Below are 16,784 nucleotides of genomic sequence, written 5' to 3' on the forward strand. Positions count from 1 at the left end.
TGTTGGTGGACTCTTGGCCCTTTATTCATTACAAATATATGGACTCATTTTTATATACCGCCTTTCTACCTTAGCGGCACTCAAAGTGCTTTACAGTGTCATCCCATTCACCCATACACACACACACACACACACACACACACACACACACACACACACACTCACACACTGATGGGGGAAGCTGCCATGCAAGGTGCCACCCTACTCATCAGGAGCAATTATGGGTTCAGAATCTTCATCATGGTCACCAGGGGAAGTGAGGAATGAACCAGCGACCTGGCCAGGCCACTCTACTTCTGAGCCATGCCACCGAATGTGGGACATAAACGCTGCTTCATAACTTGAGTTTGCCTTTGCCTTACCCAGAAGGTGTTTCGCTGCCACAGTCTGAGCTATTGATTGTCATACCTGCTTTATGTAGAATACCTGTGTCTTCTCTGGTTTCTAACTCATAGAGTCACATGAGCATGTACACATGAATGCCTTGTGCTTTCCATCTGCTCCTCACAAATTTATCAAGCAGTCTGTTCATTTTTGTTGGTACAATGTTCAGTCGTTTTGGGATTGCCAAGCTAGCAACAGTCTAGTTATACCACTGTAGCATGAAGGATCCACGGGACTAGTCTGAGCTCTCCTTGAAGCTTGTGGAGTCATGCTCTGAAACTCTTGACCTGGTGGTGGGGGGACTTGGGATGGTACACAAGCTGTCCTTGCAGTCCATAGTGTTGTGAACTTTTCCCACCATACTGTAAATTAACGTTAATTGCAGAAATGTCATTTTTGACATGTCAAAGGTGTTGTTCAAAAACAGAAATATCTGTTGTTAGCATGCTAACCAGCCAGTGCCTGTCTGTCCTGACTCACAGTACGACTTTGTACCTCAAGAAGTGATGGTGCTAGAGCTCAACAGTGGCCGCCCACCTCCAGAACAGCTCAGGATCCAAGAAGTAACCTTCCGCCTCTCGCCCAATGTCAGCAGGGATAGGCTCCAGCCCCCCGCAACCCTCAATGGATAAGCTGTATAGAATAGGGATGGATGGATGGATACAGGTTTCTCATCAGAGAGAAAAAAGCTTTCTGCAGCCAGATTCTGTGATTGCAGAAACGTGTAACGCAACGCAATACAGCTGAGAGTCTAAGTTTCAGTTAACATATCAGTTTTAGAGGCGCGTGTCACAAATCAGAGACGTTGCTGTGTACTTGAGGATTGTCATACATAAATGGTATAATGCTCACTCATCAAAAGTGATTTCAAAATCTGTATCCCAACACAAGTCTAATTAAACAACTACAAAAAATACAAACATTTTCACATTGCTGTTAAAAATTGCATTTATTGTCATTTTGCAGTTATATAATTGTGCAGACAAAATAGAAAACAGTGGATGTCACAATATCTTCACTATTCATATACATATCATGATATTTGTTATGGTCTTGGCAGTCACACGTCAGACAGTGCAGTCCACATTCATTAAATTGGTCCTGCACAGCAATGAAAAGTGTGATACGTCATTTTTACCCGACGTGCTGTGAGACATCTGACCTACGATTTGCTTTTTGGAGCTGATTTCTACTGCGACACTCCTTATCATGGTTCCCAATACTGAAAACAATCCAAGATGTGATGTCTCATTTAGGTAAATTACCCAGCTTCCCCCTGACCATCATTAAATACTAAAGAGAACCAATGAAGTTGGTTGCAGTTGCAGTGAAAATATAAAACGCAAAACTTCCACTGTTATGCAGATGACACACAACTTTACTTGTCGATGGAGCCAGACGACACAAGCCAGTTTACTCATCTGCAAGACTGCCTGAAAGACATTAAATCCTGGATGTCCTTTAACTTCTTAATGCTCAATTCAGATAAAACTGAGGTAATCATTTTTGGACCTAAACACCACAGGGACACACTCTTGAATCGGATCTCTACTCTAGATGGCATCACCCTAACTCCGAGTACAACTGCAAGGAACCTTGGGGTCATTTTTGACCAGGACCTTTCCTTCAGCTCCCACATAAAGCATGTGACTAGGACTGCCTTCTTCCATCTGCGAAGTATCGCTAAGATTAGGAATATCCTTTCCCAGAGTGATGCTGAAAAACTGGTGCATGCATTTATCACTTCTCGGCTGGACTACTGCAACTCTCTCCTGTCAGGATGTCCTAAATACTCTCTAAAGAGTCTCCAGCTGGTCCAGAACGCTGCAGCGAGGGTTTTGACGGGAGTTAAGAAGAGAGAACACATCTCTCCCACTTTAGCTTCTCTCCACTGGCTTCCTGTAGGATCTAGAATCGACTTCAAAATCCTTCTGCTGACTTATAAGGCTCTCAATGATGAAGCCCCATCCTATTTGAAAGAGCTCATTAGTCCCTACTGTCCCACCAGAGCACTCTGCTCCCAGAATGCAGGTCTTTTAGTGATTCCCAGTATCAATAAAAACAGACTGGGAGGTAGAGCCTTTAGTTACCGGGCTCCTCGACTGTGGAACCAGCATCTCTCCATGGGTCAGAGAGGCAGACACTTTAACTACGTTTAAGTCCAGGCTTAAGACCTTAGGCTTAAGGCTTAAGAGCCGTTCCCTCCTCTCCTCTCCTCTCCCCCTCTCTCCTCCTCTCCTCCCTGCACATTTTTGGAACTGTCATTACCATTACTTGTTGCACTTTGTAGTTTGGCCTTGGTGTCTCGCAGTCTCTCTGTGTTTCCACAGATCCACCAGAGCCCCAACCGCCGCCTGCATCGCCCCCCCTCCCTCTTATTCCCTACTGTTACACCGGCCTGCGCTCCCCTTCCATGAACCAGTCTGCCATTCAGTCCCCCATCAAGCTGGCTTGCTCTCCCTGCCTCCCCTACCAGAAGATTCCTTCTTCAACTGTTATTAACATTTCCATGTTTCCCACATTTTGTATTGTAAACTGTTTTCTTCTCTGTAACAACATCTACTGCACGTCTGTCCGTCCTGGGTGAGGGATCCCTCCTCTGTTGCTCACCCTGAGGTTTCTCAGATTTTTCCCTGTTAAAAGGGTTTTCTATGGAGTTTTTCCTCAGTCGATGTGAGGGTCTAAGGGCAGAGGATGTTGTTATGATGCCATGTGAAGCCCTTTGAGACAAACTATTTGTGAAAACGGGCTATACAAATAAAATTGCCTTGCCTTGCCTTGCCTTGCCAAAACAAAAGTAACCCCACCAGTCCTCGCAGGACACAACCCCAGATTAAACAAATGAAAAATGTAGATTACAAAAATTGATTTGGTGAAACTGCAAAAACAGAATTTTAGTTGTGCAAATGTAGCTATAGCAGCAACCTTTAAGCATGTGAAAAGGATTTATTTTACGGCATAGCGCTAACATTCAGCAGCTTTTAAATTTTTGGTACCGAAGGGTTAAACCTAAATGTACTATACTTAAGATCAGTGGTTACTAACTTTTTTAAGTGGTGCACCTCCTGAATCATTCAACCCTTCTTCCTCCACAGATGGCACCAGCACCATCAGTGGCTAGGCTGGCACTGCAAGCTAGTTCTTTTGAACATGATACGAAAGGTCCCGGAGCAGACGGGTTCAACCCTCGGGACCAACACTGCTTTAACTGTTGTGTTGACGTGAGCCCATTGCAGCTCCCATGGGTGTTGGGTGAGGTTGTTGCAGCGATTTATCCGGATTTAAGCATGTTAGGTAATATATTGGGTGCTAAGGGGCCTCAGTTCTCTCCACCCAGGAGAAAATGGTCATAGGCGGACTTGGTGGCATCCTCAAAGATCCACCTGCAGCACTGCTGTGCCTCTGATTGGCTTGTACTTGGTGCCTTCAGGGGTGTGGAGTAAGATGGATCAGAGCCAATCAGAATTTGGGAAGCAAAAAACAGATTTATGTTTTATGGAGGATTTTGAGTGGATTCTAGATTGTTTTGGCATACACTCTTAGATAAGTGTGGACCGCTGGGGGGGCACATGGGGAATCCTAGAGCGCACGTACACTTGTAAGGGTTTGTACTCAGCAGTTTAACTGTGAAGTAGGAGACCTTTTCTCTGGCGTGTGGGTTCACCTCAGAGAGCTCATTGCTGCTGTGTTGTCTGTGTTAGTTCTGGCTCTGATCACCCAGCTGATCCCTCACTGGCACACTTCTCTTACTGAAATCCAGCAACGTGAGCCCACACAGGCTTATCATTTGGGTCTTTTTAACCACTCTGACAAGGAACATTGATACATTCACTTTCAAAGGCTACAGACATGGTACTTTTTTTTTCGTTCACCTTTGTCACAGTGACAGTGACCTGTTGCCTCATATTCATTAGAGTCACTGTGTTTTAGAGAGCAGGCACGAATGCAGTAAATAAAACATCCGCATGGAGCGAAGTCTGTAGGAACTTTTTGTTACATTTCTCCATTATGGCTTTTCTTCTGAACTCCCCAGAATTCTTTCCTGTGCGAGTGGACTGAACTTTGAGCTGAATACGCTTCCATCAACTTTCGTTACATGCTCCTGGAAAGCAGGAATCCTCCAGTTGTGCATAACTGCAGCTAGTTTCAGCAGTGCCATATCAGCTCGTTACATCAAGCCAGCGTTTCCTCACCTTTTTGTGTGCCTTTTCATGTAAAAGGGGCGGGGCCGGCACAAGATGACCAATCACCAACATGGAGAGGTGGTGGAGCGTCACATATTAAACAAAGGTTAGGAAACTAAAATCCCGTCACAAATATGAGGAATATCGATCCGTAACACACAGCTGTTGCAGCCAAAGCAGGAATGAGCGTGAGCGAAAAACAGCATATTTACACGCTCATGACTAACTTAGGGGCTCAGTCAAAGTGTCCTTGGTCAAGGACACTTTGACGTCACTGTGTGTACGGCAATGGGTTTGGCCACCCAATACTTACTGCTAGTCAAAGGATTTTTTTTAAATATTAGCTTGTTGGATATCAGCACAAAGCAAGGCGCAACAATGGTGCTTGACTGTTTGGGGACACCAGAAAATATTCGCACCGTAGACCAAGAAGAGGCAGGTAAAATAGAAACAAGTCATGGTGCACCCAGGGCTTCAAGGGAGTGATTCAAGACACTCAGTGTGGTCTGAGTGATGTCACGTCTGAAACACACCTAGGAATAATTAATAGGTAAAAAATAGGTATCTGATGACTGCCTCTTTGCATATGTCATATGTGTATTTTTTTTTTAAAGAAAACATGTCACTGGTGGGTTTTGGGGTTCAGCTAAATTAAAAGAAATCATCAAGTCTTTCTGATCCTTCTGGAAACCAGTGCTTCCTTGGAGTGGGAACCTCAAGAGGTACAGACCCACAATTAAAATGCTTTTTATTTAAACCGGGGTGACTTCAACTGAAATGCAGTGAGTTCTCGGAAAGGTTCCCGAGGGTTTAGATAAGTTTCATCAGGTCTACACTAAACGTGCAGCCACAGCAGGATCTCACTCTTCTTTCTGAGAGTGATTCACTCCGTTAGGAAAACATCCCATTATCTCATGTTTTCATGTGGCTTCTTGAGTGTCCTTGAATCATAGCAACATTGCTGTCGGTAGAATGATCCTGGTTAACTCCCAAGAATTGAGCAGAGTAACAGCAGCACAATATTAGTGGGTATTAGTAGATGAAGTAAAGCTGAAATTTCCAAGAATGGACACATGCATTAAAAACACTAAACTGAACTTATTGTTATAATTTTATTCATCATTTCTGCTGTTCCTTTTTTTTAAAAGCTCCACACATTTGTTGACCTCTGCATTTCTTTTTCTTCAGGAATTAAACTCATCAAACTGAACATCCTGTGCTGTTTTTCCCAAATCAGTTTGATGGTTATATTTTCTGTGTGATTCATCAGTTGATCAGTTAATGGAAAGGAACCAGAAGGGTCCAGAACAGTTGTGATTAAAAGTCATCTTAAAGGGGATTTGAATGTCATAGACTGCATAAAAGTTGGGATGGTCATGTAGGTCCCAAAAGTGAAGTTAGTGCAGAAGTGCTCTTGAACTTAAATGGTCCAACTTCCAGGTTAATTACAATGTAAGTGTGTGTCATACTGGGGATCGGTATTACAGAGTATGTAAGTGGATATAATAGATGTACTGTTCCATCATGCCTTAGCTCAGTTACCTCTGATTGATTTTACATACAAGAATTGTCTTGTGATATGCATCTGTATATTTTTATTGGGAAGGAAAAATGGTATTTTAACATTTCTACCTTGAAGCCTCATTTGCACACATGTACGCCTGGAGTTTGTTAGTTTGAATAATATACCAGAAAACCACTCTGATCTCTGAGGTGTTTATGAAGCTCCTCCGCTTTAATTTTGTCCAGTATTTGCCTGGAGTACTTTGAAAAAATGCAATAGCTTTTGCTGGGGATTTCAGATAGACTATGGCCAGTACGGAGTACGAGTTCTAAAATGGTCTATTTGAAAGTTCCACACATCCAGGTGTTGAAAATAGACAGGATTATCCTCTCACACCGTTCTAATCAGCAGGGGTTTCTATTGCTTTGGTGTTGTATGTGGAAACCTACATTCTCTACAGGATAAATGTCTGAAAGGTCACATCTCTGCTGCTCTGTCACAGGAATTGTCTTCAGAAGAGTATGCACTAGACTAGCTGCATCATCGTCAGTCATCAGTGTCACCATCATATGGTTGATTGCCTCAAGATGGCCTCCTCTCCTGGTCTGGTCGCTGACCCATTGCCAATGCTTCAGCTCCAGGAAGTGGACTCCAGCAAAGCCTCTGAGAGGCTGAGTTCCCCAGGAGTCCTGCCCACCGTGTACAGCCCCTCTCTGGGCATGGACAACCACACGGTCTGCATTACCTCCCCATACACGGACAGTAACCATGAGTACGGACATGGACACCTGGCCTTCTACAGCCCATCTGTACTGAGCTACACCAGGCCATCCATCACTGACAGCCCGTCATCTCTCTGCCAATCTCTCAGCCCCTCGGCCTTCTGGCCATCCCACGGCCCCTCTAATGAGCCTTCACTGACATTGCGCTGCTCTCAGCCTTTTGCCTACAATGAACCCAGCCCACATGCACCCTGGCTGGAGCCCAAAAGCATCAACAGCGGCAGGTAGGTTTACTGACATTGACCCATCAATAGAACTATGAAGTAATAGTTTTCCTGAATGAATAGATGTGTTAAATAACCCTCTCTTTTTTTTACTCCAAGTAACTTGCACTGACTTCACTTTTCAGACCTGCGTGATCTTTCCAACTTTTATACAGTCTTTGACCCGTAAATCCCCTCTAAGAGTCCTTTGCTTTAACTTTTGATTATGAAGTAAATGTAGAACGCGTAGTGTAAAGGCTGTAGAATAATGACATCAGTGGCATTTAGGTTGGTCTCACGATGACTATGCAATTCTCTCAGCTGCAAGGAACCAACTTTTGTAGAAAAAAGCTTTGATGACGTATGTATACGGATTTATTGTTCGACCCTCTTGTGTTGGTTTCTAAAACAAAAGATTTTGTTGTTCTGGCTTTTGGGAAAACAGAAAGTGATCTGGCCCATCTTTGTGACAGGGGTTGCCTAATTACCACTCATAAATAATGGAGTGTATTAAATAATGAGTAAAAGCACTCAGAGACATTGAGTTTTAGTATCAGATGGTTCATATCACAGAAAACAAAATCTATATTAACTGTTTTTATCAATGAACCACCAATATTACAAATGTAAATATTTAACAATAGAGCAGGTAATTACTGATTATTTCAACAGGACCTTCAGTTGTTTGTCAAAATGGCAATAGCAATGGCTGCTGGGTAATTTTCTGTATATACCCATTATTTTTCAGTGCCGCCAGTTGACTGAAATCGTGGCCACATTTTCAGCAACACAGAGCCTGTTGAAAGACTAATGACAGACAGGGGAATGACAGACTAAAACTCCAAATGTCAAGATGTCCCTCATGCTCTCCATGTTGCTTCTTGTAGCTCCATCATCAACTGTAACAAGCTGATGGGGAAGAGATCCGGGGAGGGAATGGAGGCTATCAACTCCTCCTGTTCATCTGCAGTTGGCAAATCCGACATGCACTTTTGCGCTGTGTGTCACGACTACGCCTCCGGGTATCACTATGGTGTGTGGTCCTGTGAGGGGTGCAAGGCCTTTTTCAAGAGGAGCATCCAAGGTCTGAACTATTTCTGTTAATGCTATTCCAACATGTCTTAACCCATATATGCATCAAATAACCCAGCTTTATTTTATTCTTAGGACACAATGATTACATCTGCCCTGCCACGAATCAGTGCACTATAGATAAGAACCGGCGTAAGAGCTGCCAGGCCTGCCGCCTACGTAAATGTTATGAAGTCGGCATGATGAAGTGTGGTAGGTTTTTTTTCTTTTTTCCACTGTTCTAGGAAACTTAAAGATGAGTTCGGTATCCTTGACTTGGTGGTGAAAATGTTGAGTCCAACCTTTAAGAGAGCGACGTGAAGGTAGCAGACATGAAAATGTCAGAGCCTCCCAATAACATGGAGTTCCTCAAGGGTTGAGTCTGAAACCTCTCTTGTTTAATAGTCACATGTTAGCTGAAATTACTAGTTTTGTAACTGAATATAATGTTGTGCAGACGTAAATGCAGATGTGATAAACACCAATCAGCCAAGCACTGAAACAATAGACAGGTTTCCTGTTGAGTATAAACCTGCTAACACCTTGCTATACCCCCCTCCCCCGTCATAAGGATCATATTGTTCAGTTTTTAATTAAATGTCCTTGCAAGAGGATTTTATTATTATGCTAGCTGTCACTTTGGAGGCTGTAATTTGTGGTGCCGTTGAACTACACTGGCTTAAATTGGGATCTAGTCCTCATTTTGAAGGCTGTAGTTTGCCTTGCTGTTGTGCTAAATTGGGTTTTACTGATAAGTGTACTTAATATCTTAACCCATGTGAATTAAGGTGATAAATATGAGGACTAGATCCCAATTTAAGCCAGTGTAGTTCAACACTGTTAAACTACTACTGTTAGTTTAAATAAATCAACTCCCTTCTCAAACAGTTTCAATAAAAAGTGAACATCATGGCTCTCAAAATTGATGATTGGTCAAATTTATGCAAACAGAAGATGGAAACCAGAAGCTTCCCTGTCCCTCACTCTACAGCTTCAATACACAATATGAGCCATAGGAGGACAAAACCCTGCAACAAACAATAACAACATGGATTCCACATTTTTAACTCGTTTTTGACGCTTAACCACATTGACGACCAAACCAAAATTGCTCAGTGTTGTCGACTTCCCTGCAGAGTTTCCGGGAGATGTAAACTTCCCTGATAACAAATTTGTTTGATATCCTCCATCCTCAGTAAATTTACTTGAATATTTACCACTTGAAATGCAACAAATAGCTTGTGTGTTGATGTTGTTGTATAGATAATCGCCAATGAACGGGTTTTATACTACCAGAAACAGTTGGTCCTTGAACTGAACACAAAGATGGTTTCTGAATTTTTTTCTGAACCATGCTGCAGCGAGCAGGGAGCAGGTGAGAGGTGCTTATAATTTTGATCTACTCACAGCCTCTACCATCTGTCTTTTTTGGTTCTACCATGAAAGGACACTTGCCATGGAAAATAAAAGGGACTAGAATAGTTATTTTAGAAGTGGATATTGTGCCCCTGTAGTTGTAGAAAGACCTGCTGTGTCATGCCTGGGAGTTGTCACAGTACACATATTTCTACCTGAGAACTGCCCGTGAAGGACTGTGGTAATGACACAGTAGCAGCTCCACTTGGTAGGGTCAAGTGTCTTGGAACAACAGGACAATAACAGTAGATCTACAGGCGGGGGGTGTTGAGTATAACCTCGTCACACCTCTTCATTCAGGATTCAGGTGAAGAAACAAATCAAGATGAACAGAACAACAGTTCAAAGCATTCGGTGTAGCTGCCTGTATAGTATTGTCTTGTTAAGAGTCCACAGCCGAGTGTTTTCCTTGTAGATTTGTCTAGCTGATTCCAGATAGCTGCGTCGTGCCCTTGAATGCAACATTTTTGACTGCAGGACATTCCGGCAAATTTTGATCCACTCGTTAACTGTTGACCTTGCTGTTGGAAGGTTTTGTGACGTGTCATTTACCAGCACCTCCATTTTTATTGAGATAGATTGTGTGTCATCTAACTTGAAAGACAGTTTAATCCAGTGATTTCACCTATGATGTCAACAGAGAATCACTAGATCTACGTGGTTAAATTCATTGGGAAATATCTATCTTTTTTGCATTTATATATATTTAGTTTAGACTGGACGATGTATGCAGCCTAATATAAAAAATACTTCAGAGCTACGCCAGCTGATCAAATCCAAACTCCATTCAGAAAAAGAAAAGTTGTAAACTTGTCTTCTTGTTAAATGAGGTCATGGTAGATGGACCCCTATTTATAGAGCGCCTTTCTACCTTAACGGCACTCAAAGTGTCACGGTGTCATCTCATTCACCCGTTCATACACACTCTGTCTGCAAGGCACCAGCCTACTCATCAGGAGCAATTAGGGGCTCAGTATCTTGCTCAAGGACACTTCAACCCGATCACCAAGTGAGGATCGAACCGGCAAACCTTTAGTTGCTAGACAGCCACTCTTCCTCTGAGCCGTGCCGCCCCATGAAGGTCATAACTTTGTGCTTTGTTCAAATCGGCATCATATTGTAGTTTGCTGTCTTGATTTGTCCGTTAAAATTCAATCAGAGTGAAGTCCAAGTATAAGCAGCAGTCATTCAGACTCCTGAGGGAGAGATCCTGGAGATGTCTGTGAGACTCAGCAGGTTGTGTGTCACATCGTCATCGCTGCTTCTCACAATCAACTGTTTGCGCATCAGCGTCATCATTTTAACAGCTTCCTGAAGATATGACAGACCCAGACATGATGTATGTTGTATGAATGTGTCTTATAGCAAGAGTAAAATACTTGGTGAGATCATGAGTTTTTGGTTACTTTGTTCCACCAGTGATATTTTGAACATTAAAAATCCCCAAAAATCTTTCTGTCTTCATGCACCAGGTGTGAGGCGGGAGCGCTGCAGCTACCGTGGCATCCGACATCACCGGCGTGGTGGACTCCAGGCTCGGGATCCTACAGGCAGGAATGTGGTCAGGGTGGGGCTGGGTTCTCGGGCCCGGCAGCATCTCCACATTGAGGCACCTGTCAACCCTCTCGCTCCGCTCCCACAGGCCAACCAGGTGCACCACTCAGCCATGAGCCCGGAGGAGTTTATCTCCTGCATCATGGAGGCAGAACCTCCAGAGATCTACCTCATGGAGGATTTGAAGAAGCCCTTCACTGAAGCCAGCATGATGATGTCTCTCACCAACCTGGCTGATAAGGAGCTGGTCCTCATGATCAACTGGGCCAAAAAGATTCCAGGTGAAAAAAGTGTTGAATTTGTCTGTAAGGCTGGAGGATGAAGTACAGTCTGACACAGGGTCTTTGACATGTTTTGACTTAAGTCACTTCTACGTAAATGTAGAACACTGAATAAGTGAACAGAAGTCTGATTCAAAGAATCTAATCACTAAATGTTATGTCCACATTATAGTGCGATTACTTTCTCTCTGGACTGACAGACTGACCTGGATCTTCTTTCCCTACCTTCCTCCCTCCTTTTATACGGTGTCTTTTCTCTCCTCTGCCTCACCTCAGCCTGTGTTCAGCCCAGCAGGTGACATCCCAGGAGAGGTGTTAAAGTGACAAGAGTACAAAGACTCTTTTTTTTTTTTTTTTTTTTTAGAAAAGACCATTATCTTTTCTTTTTTTTCCTCCTTTACTCAGACAGGTGAAAATGAGTGTACATTGTCTGTTTTATAAAAGACTTACAAGAGCACAGACAGGTGAGCATGGAGCTGTAAAGGTAGAGGTGATGCAAAAATCGGTTGTAATATTTACACATTGAAAAGAGCAAAAATGACCGAACCTTAATGATACAATTAGTTATTTGTTGAGGTGTGTACTTATTTAGAAAATCCCAAATACTTTCAAAATGTCATGTTACCATGAGAATGGCGCATTCAAGTTGGTCACCTGTCAGTGTACGTCTTCTATTCATTGCAACCACATTCAACTTACCTAGAAAATTATTTCTAGGACAATTTTTGTAACCACAGATAACAGTACTAGTTATGACTATGCTACAATTTAGCATGAGCTGTATTAGCTACAGGTAGCAAGCTGAAAAAAGGGGTAGTTGGACAGCTAACGACTACTAAAATGGCGCCCTGATGCACTTTTAGTGTTCAAGTGATCTAATCTCCACAGAGTCAAACCAGTTACCCTTTTGCCATAACCCAAACGACTTCGCTTCCTTCCTAACGTTAGTATGGGAAATCTAGCAAGCCTAGCCCTCTGGAGTTTGTGCTTAGCCTTGCTTCATGCAGTGAGCTGGAGGAAAAAAACTAAAACCGAACTAAATAATTGTCTTATTTATATGTTTAATCTGGTTCACTAAACACGAGACAGCAGGGTTATTGTTTCGTATGAGTAAAGCGTGTGACTGGCTGAGGCTAACTTTTTCCCTTGGCTTCCCTGTCTTGTGCAAAGCTATGAAAAATAAGCTCCCATCCATTTTTCTCCCTTTCCTAAACACAAACACATTTTTTAAGACTGTTCGTACTCCTTTGAAAGGAGTAAGAATGCAAAAACTGAAAAAAATCTGATAATTGTCTGAAAAATGAAGAATGAAGTAGGTCCCATTCTTTTCCTCCCTTAAAAAAAAAACAAAACACAATTTTAATCAGAAAACATAACAACAAATATGAAACCACAACCTCAAGAAAACACCTGATTAACTTACAGGAATTGACAGGTTGACGCTATCAACACTGATTAGGCGCACTCCTAAAACTCCACTTTCACATTTCTAATACATCTATCAGCAATAATCTGTGTCAATGAATAACAAATTTTGAGAAAGATTGTAGCTGCTGTAAATGCTGTAGCATTTGTTGTCAGGAGAATCAAGTTGATACCGTGTCTAAACCCAGCTTATTTTCTCTGTGTGTGGTCAGGCTTTGTAGAGCTGAGTCTAGGGGACCAGATCCACCTGCTGAAGTGCTGCTGGCTTGAGATTCTGATGCTGGGTCTGATGTGGAGGTCCGTGGACCATCCAGGAAAACTCATCTTCTCTTCAGACTTCATGCTCAGCAGGTGAGGAAGCACCATTTATTTCTGTCACAACAGTAATGAGGCAACTCACTCTGGCTTTTCTTTTCCTTTGTGATGATTCTAAACAAACCGTTCATCCTTGAAGAGCATGAAACATCCAGTTGGCTCCTGTTTAGTGGGAGAGTCTTGGTGTTAAATTTGATATCACTATCTGCAGTGTTTTCTGTTAGATATGTAAGTCTTAATCTAAAGCAGCAGCAGCGAGCGCACACGCATATTTATTCTACAATTTTTTGATCATTTAGAATATTATTATACTTGCATTATATACAAACACAGTCTTCAGGTCATGGTATTCATAGTACTGGTATGTCAAGGCGATATTGTAGAAATACTTATTAGATATGTGCCGGCGCATATTGAATAATTTAGAAAGTAGGTGTTTTAACCAGGTTTTACATCCTGCAGCCCTCCATTTCGCTGGATTTTCTCAGAAAGACCAATGGTCACGCTGGAATTTGTGTGTGTGTGTGTGTGTGCGCGTGTGTTTTTACAAAATGTGGTTAATTTGAATGGTATTTGTTTGGCAAGATTTTTATTGAGAAATATAAAAATCCATTTTGACCAATATATGGGAAGCATCCATTCCATTTTAAGTGTTGTTTACTGGTTTGTTTCATTTACTGAAAGGCAAGTCATCGTCCAGAAGCCAAAGGAGTACTCTATACTGTTTGTTTTTCATGATTTCATCTGCCACAGAGGCAGAGAAATATCCTCAGGCTTTAGAGGGTTATTATGAAAAATATTAGGTCTGCATGGGATAAGAAAAGAGGCCTTTGCAAACTTAGGTTTTCAGGTGCAGAGGGTTAAATAAAAAGTATCTCAGTATTTATTCTAAAGGACATGATTTTTGAATCAATCAATTAATTTTCTAATAGGAATCTTTCCCAGAAAAGCTATGTGGCCTCAAGTTCAATGGAGGCTTGAGCTGCTATTTGAAATATTATGCTGTATGATTCTCTGAAGCGGAGCATGACGATCGACTGCTCCCGCTCTGAATGTGAGTCTTGTGTGCAGCTGCTGTACGTAATCTCACCAGATTGTTCCACTCCGACAAGTTGACACCACATAATAAACAGGGAGTTCACTCAGACCTTGAAACCATAAAGATATCAGTAACCATTGTTGCAGATATATCACTGATTCCTCTGAACCGCTGGCACATTTTCTTGCCAAAAGTCTTTTTATCTCTCGGTGTTCTCTTCCAGGCCGACCTTCAACTTTGTCCAGACAACGGTCAGCTGTGTCTGGCACTCCTTTTGTTCACCTTCTGTATTCACAGTAAACACTCTGTAATGAGGTAGCCACTTCACCATCAGCTTATATTTCCTCAGGAACTTGAGTAAACGTGTAAAGTCAGTACAAACCACTCGGGAAATCTAGAATCAAATCCTGAAGGTCATCAGATCGCGTCTGACGTTGAAAGTGCAAGTTACGTGAGGTCAAGTTGAGACGAGCCTCTGCAGAACGCATGACAGTCACAGTTTTTTTTAATTTTGTAGGATTTCATTTTCTATGAATGTGCCATATTCTATACGCCATTGTTCCTTCTCTTTGAATTCTATTTGACTGTTTGACACCTGACAGATTATATGTTGGCCAATAAGTTACAACAATGCGAGGGAAGATCCCCACACACAACCAAAGAGTATAATTAATGTTGAATTGTTGCCTAGTAACTAAGCCTATTTTTGCGCGATGCTCATTCATTCATTTTCCTGATTTAATAATCTTTTATCTCTCGGTTGTGTTTTCTATTTCTGCTGCATTTATCTGCTTGCAGAACTTTAAAAACCTGATGAAAATTGCTATTTTAAGCAAATTAAATGACTGTACAATCGATCAAAATGGACTTTTTTTCCCGAGAAAATTATCTTAGCGGTTATCATTAAAAACAATTTAGCTGTATTCGTATTTACAGTGGGTCTCAAAGGAAGAAAAAGAGATTCAAAGAAATTTATTTCATTTCACAGAACCTGACATCCATCCATTTTCTACCGCTTATCCTGTTAAGGGTCATGGGGGGGGGGGGGGGGGTGGAGCCTATCCCAGCAGCCTTTGGGCGAGAGGCGGGGTTCACCCTGGACAGGTCACCAGTCCATCACAGGGCCAACACATAGAGACAGACAACCATTCACACTCACAGTCACACCTACGGTCAATTTAGAGTATCAATCAGCCTCATCCCCTCTTGATGTCTTTGGACTGTGGGAAGAACCTGGAGTACCAGAGAGAACCAACAAAGGCACAGGGAGAACATGCAGACTCACACAGAAAGATCCTGTGCTTGAGCCGGGGCTCAAACCCAGAACCTTCTTGCTGTGAGACGACAGTGCTGACCACTGCACCAAGAACCTGATATGACATTGATTAATTTTAGTCAATAGCACAAATGTAGTAGAATTCAAATTGATTTTTGAAGAAACATTTATATGCTATTATTTTGAATCATATTGCAATAATTTTTAACTTATGTGTAATTTTGTGGGTATCTCTGTCAAACAAAAATGTTTTCTTACATCTGTGGGCTATGATTTGTCAGCTGGACATCTCTGCAACAACACAAGACTTAAATAAAAATGGTATTATGAGACACAATTTCCCCCCAACCGGTCAAAGCAGAAGGCCGTCACCACTGATCCTGGATCTGCTCGACGTTCCTGCCTGTTAAAAGGAAGGTTTTGGTCGCCGCTGTTGCAGGATGTGCTGCTGATGGAGAATTGTTGGGTGTAGATTCATTGAAGGAGGTGGTACTGGACCTGCTCTACGTGCACTAAAGTGAGAACTTTTGTTGTGATTTGGCGCCATACAAATAAAATTGACTTGACTTGACTTGACAATTAGCTGTTAACCAATATTACACCCTCCTGTAACTTGAAAATTTCTCTTGTTTCTCTTGAGTTTGTGGCTCCACACAGAGCCTGCTAGTTCCCTCTGATAATATGAATTTTAAAGGTTTCATAAATCTTACATACAATATAGCTTCATTTTTATTATTCCCTCAGTAATGTACTAAAACAGAAGGAGAAACAAACCTGAATTAAAAAAGCAGAAAGCTTCTTAACAGTCACTGGGGGGGTTACCGTTTAACCTTACTGGTGCCACTACCAAGGAGACTATCACTACAGGCTTAGCTTAACCTTGATGTGTTGTCACAACACCGCCTCACTACGCTGCGCTGAGCCGCTGCCGTTAGTCTGTCGCCGCCCTCATCTCCTTGGACAGCTAAGGAAAACATCCGGGAGGCAAATCCAGCCCCTCACTCCACAAAAGACACAAATAAGCCACCAAAGCCGCAGAGTCGTCACTTATTTACTTTTTTACCTGGTATCTTGGCTCTCTCTCCCTATGAACCACCTTCACCAGGTTTCAGAAATACTTTTTTTTTTTTTTTTTTTTTTTGTTAGTACAAAATTGCAAAAATTACTGTGTTTGTCATGTGTGTCATTTCAAATTCCACCAAAAACCAGCTGCTTGAACAAACCAGATCCTGGGAAAATTCTAAATTCTGTGCTCCTTAGCTCAATGGGAAGCTCAAACTAACTGGTTAATAAACTGGTTGTTGGAGACAAAATACCCAGTTCCTATAATTCTAGATCTTGTTATTTATT

General features: G+C 42.1%; 1 protein-coding gene across 2 annotated transcripts in view; it reads left to right on the forward strand.

The window, feature by feature from the left end:
- Positions 1 to 16,784, forward strand: part of esr2b (estrogen receptor 2b) — a 40,129-nt gene that overhangs the window by 12,976 nt on the left and 10,369 nt on the right. The window contains exons 2-7 of one of the 2 annotated variants that reach the window (XM_086183392.1): positions 4,605 to 4,674; positions 6,575 to 7,078; positions 7,945 to 8,141; positions 8,225 to 8,341; positions 11,017 to 11,379; positions 13,017 to 13,155. In XM_086183392.1, coding sequence (XP_086039518.1) covers positions 6,642 to 7,078; positions 7,945 to 8,141; positions 8,225 to 8,341; positions 11,017 to 11,379; positions 13,017 to 13,155 — 1,253 coding nt within the window. In that variant the 5' untranslated portion in view covers positions 4,605 to 4,674; positions 6,575 to 6,641. The remainder of the gene's footprint in view (positions 1 to 4,604; positions 4,675 to 6,574; positions 7,079 to 7,944; positions 8,142 to 8,224; positions 8,342 to 11,016; positions 11,380 to 13,016; positions 13,156 to 16,784) is intronic. The other variant, XM_086183391.1, reaches the window with a different exon arrangement.

Source organism: Aulostomus chinensis, chromosome 17, assembly GCF_037954235.1.
Source record: "Aulostomus chinensis isolate RoL2024-O1b breed Wild chromosome 17, RoL_Achi_v1.0, whole genome shotgun sequence".
In the NCBI taxonomy this organism is placed as follows: Eukaryota; Metazoa; Chordata; class Actinopteri; order Syngnathiformes; family Aulostomidae; genus Aulostomus; species Aulostomus chinensis.